Source organism: Mchenga conophoros, linkage group LG1 (assembly GCF_057382185.1).
Source record: "Mchenga conophoros isolate Kocher_MC1m ecotype Shallow Benthic linkage group LG1, M_conophoros_male_GT1.1, whole genome shotgun sequence".
In the NCBI taxonomy this organism is placed as follows: Eukaryota; Metazoa; Chordata; class Actinopteri; order Cichliformes; family Cichlidae; genus Mchenga; species Mchenga conophoros.
Window position 1 is genome coordinate 7,970,118 of NC_140526.1, and position 16,802 is coordinate 7,986,919.

Consider the following 16,802-nt stretch of genomic DNA (forward strand, 5'->3'; position numbering starts at 1 on the left):
AGCAAAACATTTCTTGCTAACAGCAAAGTACCCATGTCAGGCAGATTGCTGCAAAAGGAACCAAAGAAGAAGTCATAACAGAAATAACCATTAAGAAATTAAAAATACCCATTCTGTCAATTTTGACATGAAAATTTAGAGCAGCAGGAGCTGCCAGTAACTCTTACCTGAGTGCTGAGTATTGCAAGGCTGATGGAACGACGTCTCTCTGTCTCGGTGGATCTACAGAGAAACAGGAAGACACTGAATCACTCTCAGCAACATGTGATCATCACCCACAAAGAAATAATGATGCAGACCAGCATGTCTGTTAGGAAGTGTTCCTCCGAACACAGGATGGGAGGCACCGATAAGACACCCTTTATAACAGCGGTCTTAAGAGTATTCACAGGATTTAGTGACTACACTCTGGCTCTATCTCCATCCCCCCCGAGGAACTGTCTGAAAAGATCCAACTTTTTCAGCCTTCAGCGCTCACAGTCACACTGACACCAACTCACACACACACGCAGTGCCTGTCAGAGCTCTGTGGCTGGCTGTGAACACGCAGCGCTGTGGCTCCGCTTCCTCTGTGGTCTCTACAACAGCTGTGTATATGTGTGTGTGTGCATTTGTGTGTGTGTATATGAGCTGGTTTTAGCTACAAAAGCCTCAGACTCCCTCCCTCCCATCTTTGCAGGCAACACAAAAGATTCGACAGTTCGGACGAAGCTGTGCAGATTTGACTGACAGCGCTGAATGTGAAACTAAGAGTCAGAGAGAAGCTCATTGTGTTTTAATGAACTCCATCAATTATATCTAGCTAAAGATGATGAACTTTGACTTTCAATGTGTGGTTCATGCAAAGTCACAAGGCAACTAAAATCTGATTACTAATTTATTAACAAAGCCAGATTAGCAAACCCACATGCTTCAGATAATTACAAACCTCATGCTGATTGAAAATGCAGTTTTTTTTAAAGGGTCAAGCGCTTTCTGAAGTAAACTGGAGCTACTGTCATTTACACATATCATCTTCTATAAGATGCTTGTACGACCTGCTTCAATAATTTGTTTCCTCCTCACTTTAACATTTAACTCCCAGCCCCAGCAAGCTCGGATCAACACGCTTTAGCATGACCCTGTAAACTTTAAGATTCATGCAAAGAAACCTGAAGGAACAGTATAAACAGGTCGCTAGTCTAAAGACCTCAAATGTTCATCTGATGAAGGAATTGTTGGAATCAAAGACAGCTGTCCCCCACAAGCTTAATTTACTGTGACTGTATGGATGCTGTAGTTTTTATCATACAAGTAAAAGTGGTTCTGTAATGGCAAAAACTGAATACCTTCAAATGGACAGGCCAGTGATCAGAGTAGAAAAAACAAAAAAGGGGAACAACTTACTTTTATTTTGTTCGATAAGATCAAGTCTGTGTTTAGCTAGCAGCTAGTTAACTTCGCATGAAATAAAGACAAAGGCAGCAGACTAAAACAGCTTGTCTCACTTTTTTTTCCCAAAGGTAAGAAGTAGAAGTAGTATCTGCTTGCAATTACAAGCAGAGGCTGAAAAACGCCCATTACAGTATCCCAGAGCTTCCAGACCAGCATCCAAGGAAGCAGAAGATTTTTCGACTGAGGTTTAGACTGCGAGGGCCGGAGCCCTTGACAGCCACCCAATCCAAGTGTTACTGAACCCTGATGGCCCCTCCTTGTTGGTGGTGGTCCAAGTAGTTACTTCAGACACTTAAGGATGTGCTAAGGCCTGGCCCCAGGCACTCACCTCGATCACGCCTCCTCCCAATTCCTCGTCCCATAACTGTCAAGTACACACACGCTGGGGTTCAGTATGCTACCCAAAGGCACTTCAACATGCGCTGGAGAAGCCAGGCATTTCGTTTCATCGCAAATGTTAGAGTCATAAGCAACAAAGTAACAAAAGAGAATATTAAAAACAAAAAGAGGAAAAGAAGTCATAGCTAAACAAGACTTAATATAATGCTCAGGGGGAAAAAAGAGAAGAGAGACTGAAACAAAAAACAAAAACAAAAAAACCCATATAACACAGAATGATAAGTGAGTCCTAGCCAACTAACAAGGTCAACCCACCCCCAGAATGCTTTGAGGGTGAGGGAGCTGATCTCAGCTTTTATAAAACTAACCCTGTGCTATCTATTGAGGAGCCCACTGAGAAGCAGAGAAACACTGCACTCTGTTTTCCAGGCCTGGGAGTGGCACGTCTGATCTTCCCATTTGCATTCCGACAAAGACACTGACAACTAATTGCATACCAACTGGCCCCATGTACAGGCACCTACATCATGCATGCATGCACCCACATGACAAACACTTACTTATGCTTCCTTTCCCCACCCCTCATCAAGTCTCACATGCACACAACAAAATCCCCCACATTCACAGATGCATGCGTAGAACACACAGACTTCTTCTTCGTGTCTCACAGCTGTGTTCAGATATCAAACAGAGCCCGCTGAGAGAGAACAAACACGCTGACGAGGAAAGACTAGCTGGTCACAGAGGGCGCCAGCACACGCACACAAACACAGACAAACGTGGACACATAAATGCATACAAAGGTTCTGGTCAGAGGTAAAATGACTGCCAGAGATTGCAAAAAATGAAAAAGGAAAAAAAAAAAAAAAAAGGACAACAAGACTCGACCCTTAGCAGAGGACAGGAACAGCAGGACAACTTCAGAACAAAGAATTCAACGAGGCGAGAGAAGCAGCTCTGTGTGTTTTAATACTCTACTCCACAGTGTGTTTTGGCACTAATTATAAAATGAACTGAACCCTTAAGTATGATGAAGTATGAAGTGGATACTTTACCTAAGAAGTAGTTATACAGTGTGTGCAAATTCCTCCTTTTAATACACGAATATTACTCAAATATTACTGCTGTATTTCCTTTCTTTTTGGCAGTGTGTTGCAGGCTAAGGTATGAAAGGTGAGTGTACACAGCTCAGTCTGGACAAAACAAAAGCCTTTTCGATTTCAGTCACAGCATCAACTTCTTTCTCTTCTCAGTTCATATGTTCTAATTCAGTTCCATCATGCCTACTGCAGAGCAGCTACAATGCTTGCACAAAAGTCATTGATTTGCTTAAGAACAAGTCATTTTTATGATTGTTTCACTGAGAAAAACATCGACTCAAAGGCAACAATATACTACCAAGAAGCAATTTAAGGGTCATAAAAATGATGAGAAATAAAAAAGGAGGGGAAAAGTCACATTAAAAATGTGTTTATTTTTCCTCACAGACGCACCATGGATAAATGTGGCAGGCGATGTGGTTAGTATGCTCGATATAAACCAAGACGCACAATGATTCAGCCAGTAGAGCAGCCACTCATTTAATCAGTTGAAGAAATCACACATTTATCAAATCAGCAGTTAGCAGGTCTGCTAAACAGCTAGCCATTCAGGAACTGGTCCCCCGTCTGAAAGCTGGCAGCCTCGATTCTGAACAACACAGAGCATATTTGTATTGCCGGGGGAATCTAAACTGTACCCAGTAAAAACACATCTGGTTTAAAAATAAAAAGGCGGGATGGTTTGTCTATACGCCGGGGCACGCAGGACTTGGACGGCTGCCTTGTTTCTAAACAGGCAGGCGGCCAGTGAGGCTCTGCAGCACTGAAGGATGCCATGGTGGAATGAATGACTGTATCCAGTCCAGCATGTATACATGGTCTCAGCAAACAAGGCCTGGTAACAGCAAACCCGTGGATGAATCTCCTCTGTGGTTCACCTTGGAAGGACTTTTATGAATTGTTCCATTCATAGAATGAGCTTGTGATTAACGCTATAAAAAGATTGCAATAAAAAGGGTCAAGAAGGTGCCACAAATAGAACAACTACTTTTCGTATCTTTAAAATCACATCACAAATGCTCTAAAAGAGCCCAAATAAAGAAATATCTGGGTTTGCCAAACCAGGAGTGTAGTACAACAGAATATACACCTATTAGCCTAAACATTAAACATTATACATCCAGCCTGTTATTCCGGAGGTTCCCCTTGTGCCACAAGGCAGCTCTTACCCATCTCTGGACCCAGATGGTTTAGGAGTATGTGGCATCTGGTGCCTGAATGCTTGGGTCCTGCAGATGTTCGCTCAAGATCTGGATATTTATGGCACATTGGGGCCATACTGGGGTGTGCTTGTTCTGCAGTAATGTTTAGGTAGAAGTATAACCCGACACCTGAAGGCCAGCACTCAAGATTTCCCAGCAGAACATCGCAATAAGATTCACTTTACCCGTCAGTGGTTTTATCGTTTATGACTGATGGGTATATTTACTGTAGTACTATGTTAGTATAAAGGGTTATTCACAGTTACTGTAGATGGTAAGTGGAGTGATGATGTGTTTTGTGATTCCAGGCCAGCAAAGATGCTGGGATGTGAAACACTGGTTGGAATGAAGTCATTTGGCCGAATGCCTGTTTCCATCTGAGGCCAGAGGAAACCGTTAGCCCAGAGCAGCCTTTTTCCCACACCATCATATCTCTACCTCTCCCTCTCTCTCTCTCTAACTCACTTGCACACACCCTTGCTATTTCATACCTCCGGGGTAAAGAGGAGCTGACATTTGGAACAAGTTTAGAAAGTGACAACAGACTAAAGAGAGGTGTTACATATACCAGAGCAAGTCTCTTCACTGATTTTCCTCTACTCTGCCCTGAGTCTGGATGTCACAACCAGCAGACACTGTGACAGTAAACACCCCATATCAAACGCCCACTGCTGCGTAGTTACTAGTTTATTTTATGCACGATAATTAATAGTCCAGCCATCAGTAACTGATTATTAGTTTAGATTATAGTTTATAGTCATCAACCAATAGGAAACAGTCCAGCTGAGTCATTGGCTAAGTGCGACTTAAATAAAACGAGGCTCATCACAGTCTGTTGACACCTATTTTGGTTCAATTTTACAATTACAAACAGCTCTAAATGACTTTACAGTATTTGCCTTTATCACATAATAATTAAGACTAAAACTGAAACCTATTTAAAATAAAGAACCAGACAAAGTGAGGGTATTACAGTTTAAAGGGAAAGAAACAGCAAATCCAGATACATCATAATTTCACTTATTTTTACAATGTTTGACAGCTGAGTAACCAGCTAACGACAGACTTTACCATGCTTTTTGAGTACATATTTAACCATCTACTCTAAATAGCTGCATAGATTAGTTTTTACAGCCTGTGAAATTCTTTCCCGAGTCTGTATCTAGAAATTATCTCTAGATCGATAAGTTAGTGAACATCATTTTCTCATTACTATTTGAGATTTGACAGGAAAAGCCTGATTTTGTTCTATCTGGAAAAATCACTGGTACTTACCCTGCTTACAAATCAAACCAGTCACTTAATGTCCCTTGATGGAGTTTCCTCCACTTGTGACCGCTAACTAATGACATCTAGGGCTGTGTAATCTGACAAAATATAATGGATGCTGACTGCAACACAACAAATATCCCGGCCACCTACAATCACATGAAAGAGTGTCGAGAGAGCTAACAAACAAGAAGCAAAAAAAAGAGCCGTTAGGTGCTCAAAATAACCCAGAATGTCAAACACTAAAATAAGCTTTGATGTGAGGCACGCTAAATGCTTACAAAGATGGAAGGAGATAACAGTGGAAACTTTTAAAGATATGATCTGAATTTACACTGTTGGTCAAAAAACCCGAATCCAGGTACACAATGCCCAGCAGAAAATGCTTTACACAAGTCAAGTTGCGTTGTTTATATTACGAGTGTCGGGCCAGAGTAGAGGATGAGACGCAGCACACAATGTTACAAGAGATATGTGGACGAGCCAAACAACTCATTCCTGTATGATGTTAATGGTGCACTTCATCTGAGCACTTCACTCTGCGATAGATGCCTATTGTCCTGATAACCATAGAGCAGAATTGGAAGCTAGAGGCCTCAGAAAAAGCTCTTGAGTAGCGGTGACTGCGTGAGGGTCATCTATGTGCGTCACTACGGATAACGCCACGATTTTTAGAGCGTTTACTGAACACTTATTGAAAACTGTTCTATATTTTATACATTAAAATGTTATGGTTACATCCTTAGTCAAACATTTTTCCAGATGCTCAAAATAAAAAAACAAAAATAATCACATATGAAACAATATAAAATAAGTTATATTGGGATATGAGGTTTTGGTAATATCTCACTCTGTCCGAGCGAAAACTTAGAAGGAGCACGTTTTTCCTTTGTCTTTACTAAACAGGGATCTATCATGATTAAGATTTTAGTTACATAAGTTCCTATTGCTTTGATCAACAGTGCACAAGTCTCTGAGCTGCAGCAAGGAGAAACTCCACAGTGGAAAAATGTTGTAAAAGGTTCTATATATGCAGAGAAGGGAAAGTGCCTTTTGGGCTTTAAATAGCACAAGTTTTGGGAGCTGTAAACATCTCATTTAGAAAGATTCCATCGAACCTCCGCTACATTTGGTTTAACACAGAACCTTTACAACACAGTAAGGGCACCTCTGAGCGAGAGGGAAATTAGGGTATAGCGAGACATTTTCAGCAACTTTATCTTCTGCTTTAGTTTGCCAGACAAGTACCCACTGAGCTGACCAAAAAAACCCCAGAAAGACCTTAAACTGTCTGAGCCTCATTAAGTTTCATACACAGTTTATTCCACAGAGACAGATAGAGCGCAGGCATCTGTCTCTGTGTCGCATACAGCATACACATGCAGCGAACATCCAGAAACCACACTCCACCCAAAATAATCAGCACTCTGTGTCTGGAGGGCCACTATCAACAACCATGCAATCATCTCCCAGGGAGCAACACAACGAAAGCCGTCACAACATCCCTGGCAGAGGACTACAGGTTTGCCGACACACGCTGAAGCACTTTGTGATGCTTATGATTACCTTTTCAAAATAAATATCTTTTCTGAATAGCTTTAAGGGGGAACGCTGATGAGGCCTTCAAACTGTCTGAGGACTTACGCTGCTAAATCACTCCAAAAGTATCCGGTTCACAGGCTTAGTTTCAGGTAATAACGTCATTTATTATCTTTAGCCTCTGTTTTATGGTTTACTTTTATGAATTAAGTTCTGCTTTAGACGCCTTACCTTGCTTTTATTGCTTTAGCCATTACATTTTATCTGTCTGGAGCACTTAACTATGCTTTCAAAGCTTCAGCTCAAATGAGCGTTAATACTGTGTCAGTAGTGGGATCACCACACCAAACGACTTTGTTTGAAAGCGCCGATAGGTAGCCTACCTTAATCAAAACCACGTCTACAGCTCTCTCCCCTTTGGCACAGAGACTATACCTCCGCTTGTGTCGTTCGTACATTTTCCCTTAAATATCCAGGGCTGCTTTATTGAACAGAAGGTTAAAAAATCCAAGAGAAACACTGTTGAGGAGAACTGAAGCAGTCTGCTAAGCTTTTCACATCTGGCCGCACCAGACTCCAGCTCTACTCCTCCCTCCTTCACTTCTCCCCACCTCCCTCCCATACTTTTCTTTTCCTCTGTCGTCTCAACTTCTCTCTTGACTGTGTTTGACTCATGCCTTTGCTCGCTCTCTCTCTCTCTCTCCCTGTGAGGCTGTGAATACCTCTCTCTTTTTGTATGAATCAGCCATCCAGAGCATTGCATTGTTACTGTGTGACAGATGACAGTGGAGCATTATTCCTTCAGTTAACGTTATTCAACAACATCAATTAACGCTGCTGAGCTTTAACACCCCCTACTGGTGAGCACCTTCTCGGTGTAACTACACCTTTTTCAAGCTTTTTTTGCCAAAACCATCTCTGACATACAGTTTGTAAAATGTTAAAACTCTTAAATATCAAGATTAATCCAATATGGATATGTTATATGATAGATGTCAGCATGGCATGTGTATGCACAATCACAATCAAAAATCTATGTATAGGAAAAGAACACCATGGAGGGCTATGGTGGGGTAGCTGTAGCTCAGGAGATAACGCAGGTCACCCACAAATCGGAAGGTTGATGGTTCTGCTCCAGTCTCCATGTCAAATATTAACCCCAAGTTGCACCAGAGTATGAATGTGTGTGAATGTTAGATAGAAAGCACTTACACTGGGAAAGTATAGAAGAAAGTGCTTGTGTGAATGGCTGAATGAGGCGAGTTGTATAAAACGCTTTGAGCGCTCAGAGCAGAAAAGCCATTTTGTGGACATAAAGACACTAAACGCCCAAACCCTTATTTATTATTTCTTGCAGCACATTAAGCTCCTGCTCAAGCTGTTCTCTCTTTTAACTCCCCAAATGAGCTCAAAGGCAATATGTTTGAGTTTCTTGATAAGATCAAAAATGAGTACACACAAAGAATAATTTAGAATGCCAAGAAATCAAGCTCACTAGCAATTCTGGCAGATCAGCTGATCTCAGTGCCAGTAAAAAAAAAAAAATCAGCTGAGATTCTTCTAAATATCCAACTGGCAAACTGCAGACAGGATGTGATATTAAAGCTGATGAACACTGCCTATAGTTGCTTTGCATCCACAAGCCGCGTTGTAACCCAGCTCTGGCACAGCTCCTCTTTCATCCTGTTTCTGATTTACTCAGTGTCACATCAAGATTTCAACGACGCCTGCTCTGTTCTATAATACTGTGCGTGGGAGGACATGGAGGTCCTAGAACAAGGCCAAACCACCAAATAGAAAAGTGCAAATAGAAAAAAACTGTAACCATAGAGGTCTGAACTAGTTTGTGTGTGTGCATGGGTGTACACATGGGCATATTTCATATGTGGCACGCCTAACAGACCTAAAAAGTGTAAAATGAAAAGAAAAAACTGTATATTGCAATTCTAAAAGCAGCTGGACAAAAGCTTACAAAAACTCATCTAAACATTGTCCTGAACCTGCTTCTGATCTTTTGTATTTGCACATTTCATCACAAATTGCTATTAAGAAAAATTAAATTAAGCATAACAGATAAATCACAAATCAAAGTAACAAAGTTTAATCCCCCGCTGCCTCTGTAATCAAATCTATGCTGCTGGGAAGGAAGCCTGAGGTTGAGAACCCTCTGAACGATATTTGGATGGTATGCAAATGTGTTGAAGTCCCTGCTGTCTGTGGGTTGTTGCTTACATGAGAATCCAGCTTTGACCTACTTGGCTATAGTTGTCCAGTAGCACAAAGGCGTGAATCTCAGTAGCCACAAACAAATGAAGCTCGACGCTAACTGAAACTTTCACAGAGCACCAGGTGCCTCATAGCTCGAGGAGGCTGCTGAATGGCATTTTATTTTTTTAAACAGAAAACATGATGTTTGATTCTGAAGTTCTGTTTGGTGGGTTCATATATTATTCTGCTGCAACCAATAGTTCAATTCAATTTACCGGTATATGGCACCAAATTACAACAACAGTTGCCTCAAGGCGCTTTGTATTGTGAGGTAAAGACCCTACAATAATACAAAGAAAACAGAAAACCCCAACAATCGTATGACCCGCTATGAGCAAGCACTCTGGCAACAGTGGGAAGGAAAAACTTCCTTTTAACAGGAAGAAACCTCCAGCAGAACCAGCACAGGGAGGGGCGGGCATCTGCCGCAACCGGTTGGGGGTGAGTGGATGAAGACAGGACAAAAACACCCTGGGAAATAGAGCCAGAGATTAATAACAAATAATAATTAAATGCAGAGTGGTGTATAAACACACAGGGATTCCTTGAACAGCTTCTCAGCCTTGGCTGACCATTTTTCCTCACTGTAAAGACAGAAAACTGTGTACATCCATGTAAGAGTGCATTTTAAAACGTAAAGGAAAAAAGCTATTCCGTCACATGACCGTAACCACTGACTACAGGAAACCCTTAGAATCTCTTATTTCATTGTGAAAATGTCTCTACAGACCATTGCTGTCTCATTCACCAGGGGGTCATTTGTCATGTGCAGTTATTAATCAAAGACATATTTCGCCTTGAAACTGCACTTTACCAGGAAAGGTTTCCAGTACACAAAAAATTATGCAACAACTCCTCCATATTCTCCCTATAATCTATTTTGAATCGGATGAGTGGAGGAATTAAACAGAGCACACACTGAAAGCAAGGACACAAGCAGAAGTTAATGGGTCCATCATATTGATCTAGCCTCACTGTGATGTCACATTAAATGATACTTATGGGTTTTGTCTAAATAACAAAGCTGTTGGATTAAAAATCCTCAACAAGAGGAGATTATAGCTTTCACTCTCTCTTACACATCTGGAAAAAGACAAAAAAAACCTAAATCTAATCTAAATTTATCTCGTGTTCTTATCTTGAATATTTTACACTTCTTTACACTTCAAACAGACTCACAGCTGTTGATGAAAACAGTTTTTGTCTGCTTTGACGCGCAGTTTGGAGGAGAGAAAAGCATAAACTTTATGGGTCAGAGTGTCGCCGTGCAGATTGGCTAAGTCTAAAATATGAAACGGAAAAGCTGTCACACAAACTGAATCATCCAGGACTAAATTATCTGCAGTCTAAACAGCTTGAATCTCGTCAAAACACTGTCACACTCTTTTTGATTTTAATTACTTTGTTAACCTTACGCATCTCATTTCATGCAGCTAGTTGTTGTTGCTGTCACTTAGATTCTGTTAAGCAGTCAGGTGTTTTTGCTTCCTGCTGCCTTGAGTTTTAGAACACACTGAAAATATATTTCATGTACACTTTAACCCACTTGAGTTATTTTTAATTCTTTTTCTAATTATTTACACTTTTACAGAATAAGTTGAATAAATAAGTGTGCCTTATTATTGTGATTGTTCTTATCGATTGCCATAAATGCTTTTGAATTCAAAACTGTAACTTAGCATTCTTAAAAGAACATCTGAGGCTCTGTCTTCAGGCCATTCTTCACCTCAGCTTCTACTGCAGTTTGTTCAACACCAGCATGACTCCAGATTTCCTCCTCATCATAGCAATTAGGGGATATTTCAAAAGGATCAAATGACAGGTCATTAAATTGGTCAGAAGAAGAAGCTCCAGTGACGCAATTGAGGTTACATCTCCCTCTGCTGGCGACCCCACATTCCTGCACACTGTGTGTATACCCTCCTGCAGTCAAACATCTGGCATTTAGAACAAGCCGATGACTTCGACCGCAACCCAGGAATAAGCAGAGCCACTCCAGTCTATGGCTGCAGAGGAATCTGTCAGTCAGCAACATTTCAGAGTAAAGTCTCGTCTACCAAAAGCTGCATCCATGCCTTCAGTAGCTGAGCTGATAGTAAACCAACTGCATGGCAAGTCTCCCACGAGATGAAGCAGGGAAAAGTTGTGAGAGTTTATAGGAAATCAAATGCATCGGTGTTACATAAAGAAACTTCACAGAGTAATATATTCCTTTTGAAAAATACAAAATAAATAAATAAATAATCCAGTCCAAGCTACAAGTCTTACAATGTTCCAGACAGCTTTCCTCCTGAACTCTTGCCAAATATCTAGCTGGCACATCAAGCTGCTTGTAAGAGAATCTGGCTTTTCTTTCTCCTCTAATATTTGTGGTGTACTTTTTCTTTACTTGAAATTTTTTTGCAATCCCTGGCTATTGCTGTATCTTAAGAACGTCAAACTTGGTTACTGTTTCCAGAAAACCTGAAATTTGACTTGTGCATACTCTCAAGGACACTTTCAGCAAAACACAGCAAGTTTGGTTAAAACTAGCAGTAAAAGCCTTTTCATCCATACCTCACATTAGATTCTGTGCAGAACAAAAAAAAAAAAAATCAAGTATTAACTTTGCTTTAAATCTAGACAGATTTTAACAAACTGTGCATGCTAAAACAATACACAATTTCTAAACTGAATTCAGAACAGAAAACAGTAGACTCTGCATTAGCAAGAAACAGCAGCTACATCTGTAACACTCTTCCATAAACTGTACAAAAACTGCATATGAAAGTCCAGCTGTCCATGTAAGAACACAATTGTTCTTATTTCCCATTAAAACAACAAAGACTCACCTTAGCTGCATAGTCGCTGACTGTTTGGTCAGAGCATTTTTACTCCAAAAGCTACTTTGGTTGTTTCAAAGCTTCAGCAAACAGTGACTCATCTTCTGTTAATCAAACACACATCAACAGCAAAGCAGAGCTTGATAGCTGACAACAACAGAAGAGACTTCAAGCATACCGTGGAGAAGTCTGCTCCCTCCGCTGGGCCATTTTGTTCCTCCCTTGCATCACTTAAAGTGTCTTCAGACTTGATGACATCCACCTCTAGAGAAAGGCACACGACACAATGCAATCAGTGCAATGGCAAATCTTCCAAATATAGGAATCAATAAGTGTTTAGAGTGAATGGTTCTGAGACTTATCTTTCCTGAGCACAGATACACTGATGAGTCACAGACTTTGTACAATAGCAAAGTAGCAAAGTGTTTCTGGATGGTTTTATTCACTATTATCCTTCACTGAAAAGGTTGGTTTCTTTTATTCTATATAGCTGTGAGAGAGAATTTGAGGGCTTTATATCTTGGTATTATTAGTCAACATGAGCTGATGACTGTCATTGGAAGCTTAAAAAGTCTCATAAATATTCTACAGAAGAGAAAAATAAATAAAAGCACTCACTAGTAGCAGATTCGATTTTCACTCTTCATACCCAAACTGGGAAACAACAGAAATTTTGTCTCTGACAAGCTCACCAAGATATTACCTGATGCTGTGACACTGTCATGCTGTAAATATATCCTCTAATTCATAATGACAACGCACTCCCTGTGTGACGCACATCACAACCTTGCCCTTGACCTCTCTTTATTGGACTCGGTTCCGGCACAATTATTTCAGATGAGCAAAAACTGCCAACAGAGGACTGCTGAAGGTTCACTCTGTGAGTCTCCCTTCCTGCAACACGCTCACATCAGCTGGCTTGTGTATGTTTGTTTTACAGATTCCAGACTTGTAGCTGTGTATCTGAGGCCGAGTCACGTGCACTTGTAATGTGACTGTGCATGCTGACTTAGACTGTAGCCAGACCGTGCTTTCGTGAGTGTAAGAGAGACTAACAAAGAACATATGTATATAAAGGGTGTTGTTGTCAGACTAATCGTGGCCTAAGTTACTGGTGGTACAAACCAGCTCCTTACTTCCCATTGCATAACATGTCAAAGTGTCTCATTGTGAGCTACTATGGCATAAAAATGCGTCTGTGGATGCCAAACTTTGATCAAAGTGTTTTAAAATCCCATCTTTTTTAAAAATCAGATAATTGAGATGTACTAATAACTCTTCATTAGAATTACAATTTTCTCAAAATAATATAAAGACTCAGGACAACATATAGTCACAACAGCAATGCATCCCAACGGGATGTCACAAAAAAGCTAAAACCCCTGTGAGCTCAATAATGGTGAGCTATGTGGCATTTAACTTTGCGGAGCTTTTGCCATTAATCACCTGAAGAGGACTGAATCTAATTTAGCATATTTGCTTAGGAATAAGACTTTGACAAACATATTGGCGTGTGATGCATGAGTGTGTGGACCTGGAATAAACCTGAACAAGGACTGAAATAAATCAGCATTTACCCACCTTGAGCTTTAGTGCTGCAGCTCTCCAAGGATCCATCCACAAAATCAGAGGGATTTTCAGTCATCTGATTCTCAGTATGAAGTTCTATGGATCCTTCACTCTTAGGTGAAAGTGCCGTTATTTCCGAACTTAGATCAGCACTATTTGAAATCACAATGTCATCCTGTGGGATAGACAAAGTGATCTGATTCTCAGGTGGCCTTTCCTCTGCAGTTATCTCAGAATTATCCTGTTTAGGTTGAACATTTCCACTCTCATCTGCTGCCACTACCACAGGCATATCACTTGTCTCACTGGTCCGTTGAACATCCTCTTCAACTATGTTGGTGACTTTGCTCTCTTCTGTTACAGATGGCTCAGTTTCGGTAAGTACCCCGCTGCCCAATCCTGATGCTGAAAGCTCTATCCCTACATTCAGGTCAGAGCTATTGGTCTCCTCAGTTTCACTTTCCTCCACCTGTGCTGCTGGAGTATCCTCACTCCCAGCTGAGTCAAAGGACAGATCCTCTTTGGAAAGATCTGGGGCTAGATTCCCAGTCGCTTCAGAATTTAAATCATCCAAGCTCAAGAGTTTGGGTTCTGATTCAAGATGGGTGTCAGGCTCCGATGAGAGTCCTGTATCCACAGTTGTGAAATGTTCACAGGTTTCTTTAGGTTTAAAATCACTGGGGGCCTCAATCTCAAATCCAGCTGAGGGCTGCCGTACTATCGTTGACTGAAGTAAGTCCTGATCCTCCATAGTGATGCTGCCATGAGCGGGCTGGAATATTTCTGTTGTAGAGCTTCCAGCTGATCTGAAACTGCCATCGTCATCACTGGAGAGTCCGTGGGCCGTACCTGAGTCATGGTCAGCTTGTCGTTCAGTCGGCATCTTGTCAGGCAACGGCTCACAGTCAAAACTATCAGTCTGTGTATCTACTACGATGTCGCTGAAAGCCAAAAAGACAGCTGAACTGTCAACTTCTTCCGCAGGCAAAATTCTGCTTTCAATACTGTATCCAGAGGGTTCTACTACGTCTTCACTGTGTAGCTCTTTTCCACCAACTGCGTCAGTACAACTCCCAGAATGACAACCACTTTCTGATGCCAAACCCCACTCCTGCTCTGTAGCATAATCCCTACCAGCTGTTTCCTGGTTTTGTTCCAGGCTGTTTATGTCTGGTAGAGGTTCCCCTTCGTGGAGACCTTCTATCAACAGACATGGAACAGGTTCAGGCTCCTTGATTACATCACCACACTCTATCAGCGTTGGGTCTGGGAGGTCCATCGGGGTTGATAAAGTGTCTGTTAACCCTTCACTCTCTTCCTCGTTTGCATCTAGAGATAGTACATTACAAACATCCCGGCTGTGTTTCGCGTCTTCTTTCCCAACATTCTCTTCTTCTTGGGAGCACTCCTTCACTTCAGAATCAGAATTGTCTGAAACCTCAGAATATGATGATGATGCTGACTGGCCCATGATTGACTCGTTTGTGTCTCCGCTGGCCTTTAGTAGATCTGTTAATTCAGAGCTGATCTCCTCCTCCCTCCTCTTGGCTGTGCTGTCCTCTGCTTCCTGCTCAGATCTATCCTCTCCCTTCTTGGCCTCCTGTCCTTCCTGGATCACAGCCTCTCCTCTATCAGTTTCCTCTGCCTGTTTACCACAGCCTGCCTGTGGTAGAATTCCCACAGTGAGACCTTTCCCTTCAGCCTCACTCTGTACTCCTTCAGTCCTGTCAGACAAACTCAAACCCTGCATGGAAACAACAGGCCGCTCCTGTTCCTCCTCCTCCTCGGCTTTGGAGTAATCTCTCTCCGTGTTTGAACACACCCAGTCCTCTGGGGGAACGAGGCCATGCTCCTGGGGGTGTACTTGTGATGTTGGAGTACTCACAGTCAAACTACAGTCTTTCTCTGCATTTCCAGGCTCACTGTGTCTACAATCAACAGTGCTGCTGCTCTCCACTGGGCAATTTTCTAACCAACTCCCTTGTGTTGTTGTATCCGGGCACTCCGACGCCGTATCAGACTGCTGGAGTTGATCCAGACATGTTAAGTCTGCTTTGACACCGTCAGAACATTCAGCAGCAGTGTGCAGAGAATCAAATTGCAGCTTCAGTAAAGAAACTCCCTGCAGAATACGGAACAAGACAAAGAAAATGTTAGCTCTTCTTTAAAAAAAAAAGAAAAAGAAACAACAGACCTGCTCTTCAGTTCTTATCAAGCGCCGACTCTATGATTGCATAAGGTGTTCCACTGGTTATACAAATGAAGTTTGAAGGTTAAAAAATGAGGTCAGTGAAAAGACAAACAATCCAACAATGTTCAGTAGCAGCAGAGCTCCTGGTTTTAGCCAATGTGAGCACAGATAGCGTGCTAAAAGAGGAAGGTGGCATGACTCACCTTGGCATGAAGATGACAAATCAAGTGCAGCAGCTGCTCAACACTCTTCTGAAAGGACGGTGTGTCACGCCCAGGGTGTATGCTCAGTGTCAACGTGTGTGTGTTCAGTTTGGGAAGGTGGCAAAACACCTGAACGTCTTCAGAGACCTGCTGGACAGCGACAGACTCTTCGTCCTTCTCCGGATCGGTCTCAGCCCTGCCGTGAAATAAACACTTAGATCATCCGGAAGGGTCTGCATTGGCTAACACGGAAAGGTTTTAACAGTGATGTCAGCCAATTCACAGAGTGCAGTTTTTCTTCAGTAACTCACATCCTTAAACTTCAAATGGGCTAAGGCTGGTTGTGAAAGTCTATTCCAGTAGTCAGCAAGTAATCAGAGATTAGATGTTAGTAAATGTTAGTAAAACTTTAAAAGTTCCAGATGCCATATCCTGTCCACTAAAAGTTATACTTTTCTTTCCAGTAGTAAAATACACGTACTTAAAGGCCACTCCTAACTGATAAGCTTTCCGAGAAAACATCTCTCCCCCTGCTGCATTTAATTTAAGAGTTGACGGTAAAGTATGTGCAGTTTTTCATTTTTCATATGTTGGTGCTGCACAGGGGAGACGCCTCCTAGTAAGGCAGATCTGTTTGCATAATCCTGGGTGGACTTCTTTAACACCGAGGCCCGGCAGCTGAGGTCACCAACCAAGGCTACAAGTGACTTCACTTTTCATGAGGCAAATGTAATTACCAGCACATAAAGAGCGAGATGGAGGTCATAAACTGGCTTCAGTGCAAGCTTAGCAACAAGGAAGCTCGCTAAGTGGCAGTTTTCCTTCAGTGTGTGGCATCTTCACTTTGAGTTTAGTGAAACGTCCTC

The 16,802-nt window shown here is 41.7% G+C and overlaps 1 protein-coding gene across 6 annotated transcripts in view; it reads right to left on the minus strand.

Annotated features, from left to right (window-relative positions):
* Nucleotides 1-16,802, minus strand: part of akap13a (A-kinase anchoring protein 13a) — a 125,865-nt gene that overhangs the window by 62,233 nt on the left and 46,830 nt on the right. For all 6 annotated transcript variants that reach the window (XM_085244419.1, XM_085244500.1, XM_085244584.1 and 3 more), the window contains exons 7-10: nt 15,937-16,132; nt 13,555-15,664; nt 12,152-12,237; nt 168-222 (exon numbers count right to left, since the gene is read on the minus strand). In XM_085244419.1, the coding sequence (XP_085100545.1) occupies nt 168-222; nt 12,152-12,237; nt 13,555-15,664; nt 15,937-16,132 (2,447 nt within the window). The remainder of the gene's footprint in view (nt 1-167; nt 223-12,151; nt 12,238-13,554; nt 15,665-15,936; nt 16,133-16,802) is intronic.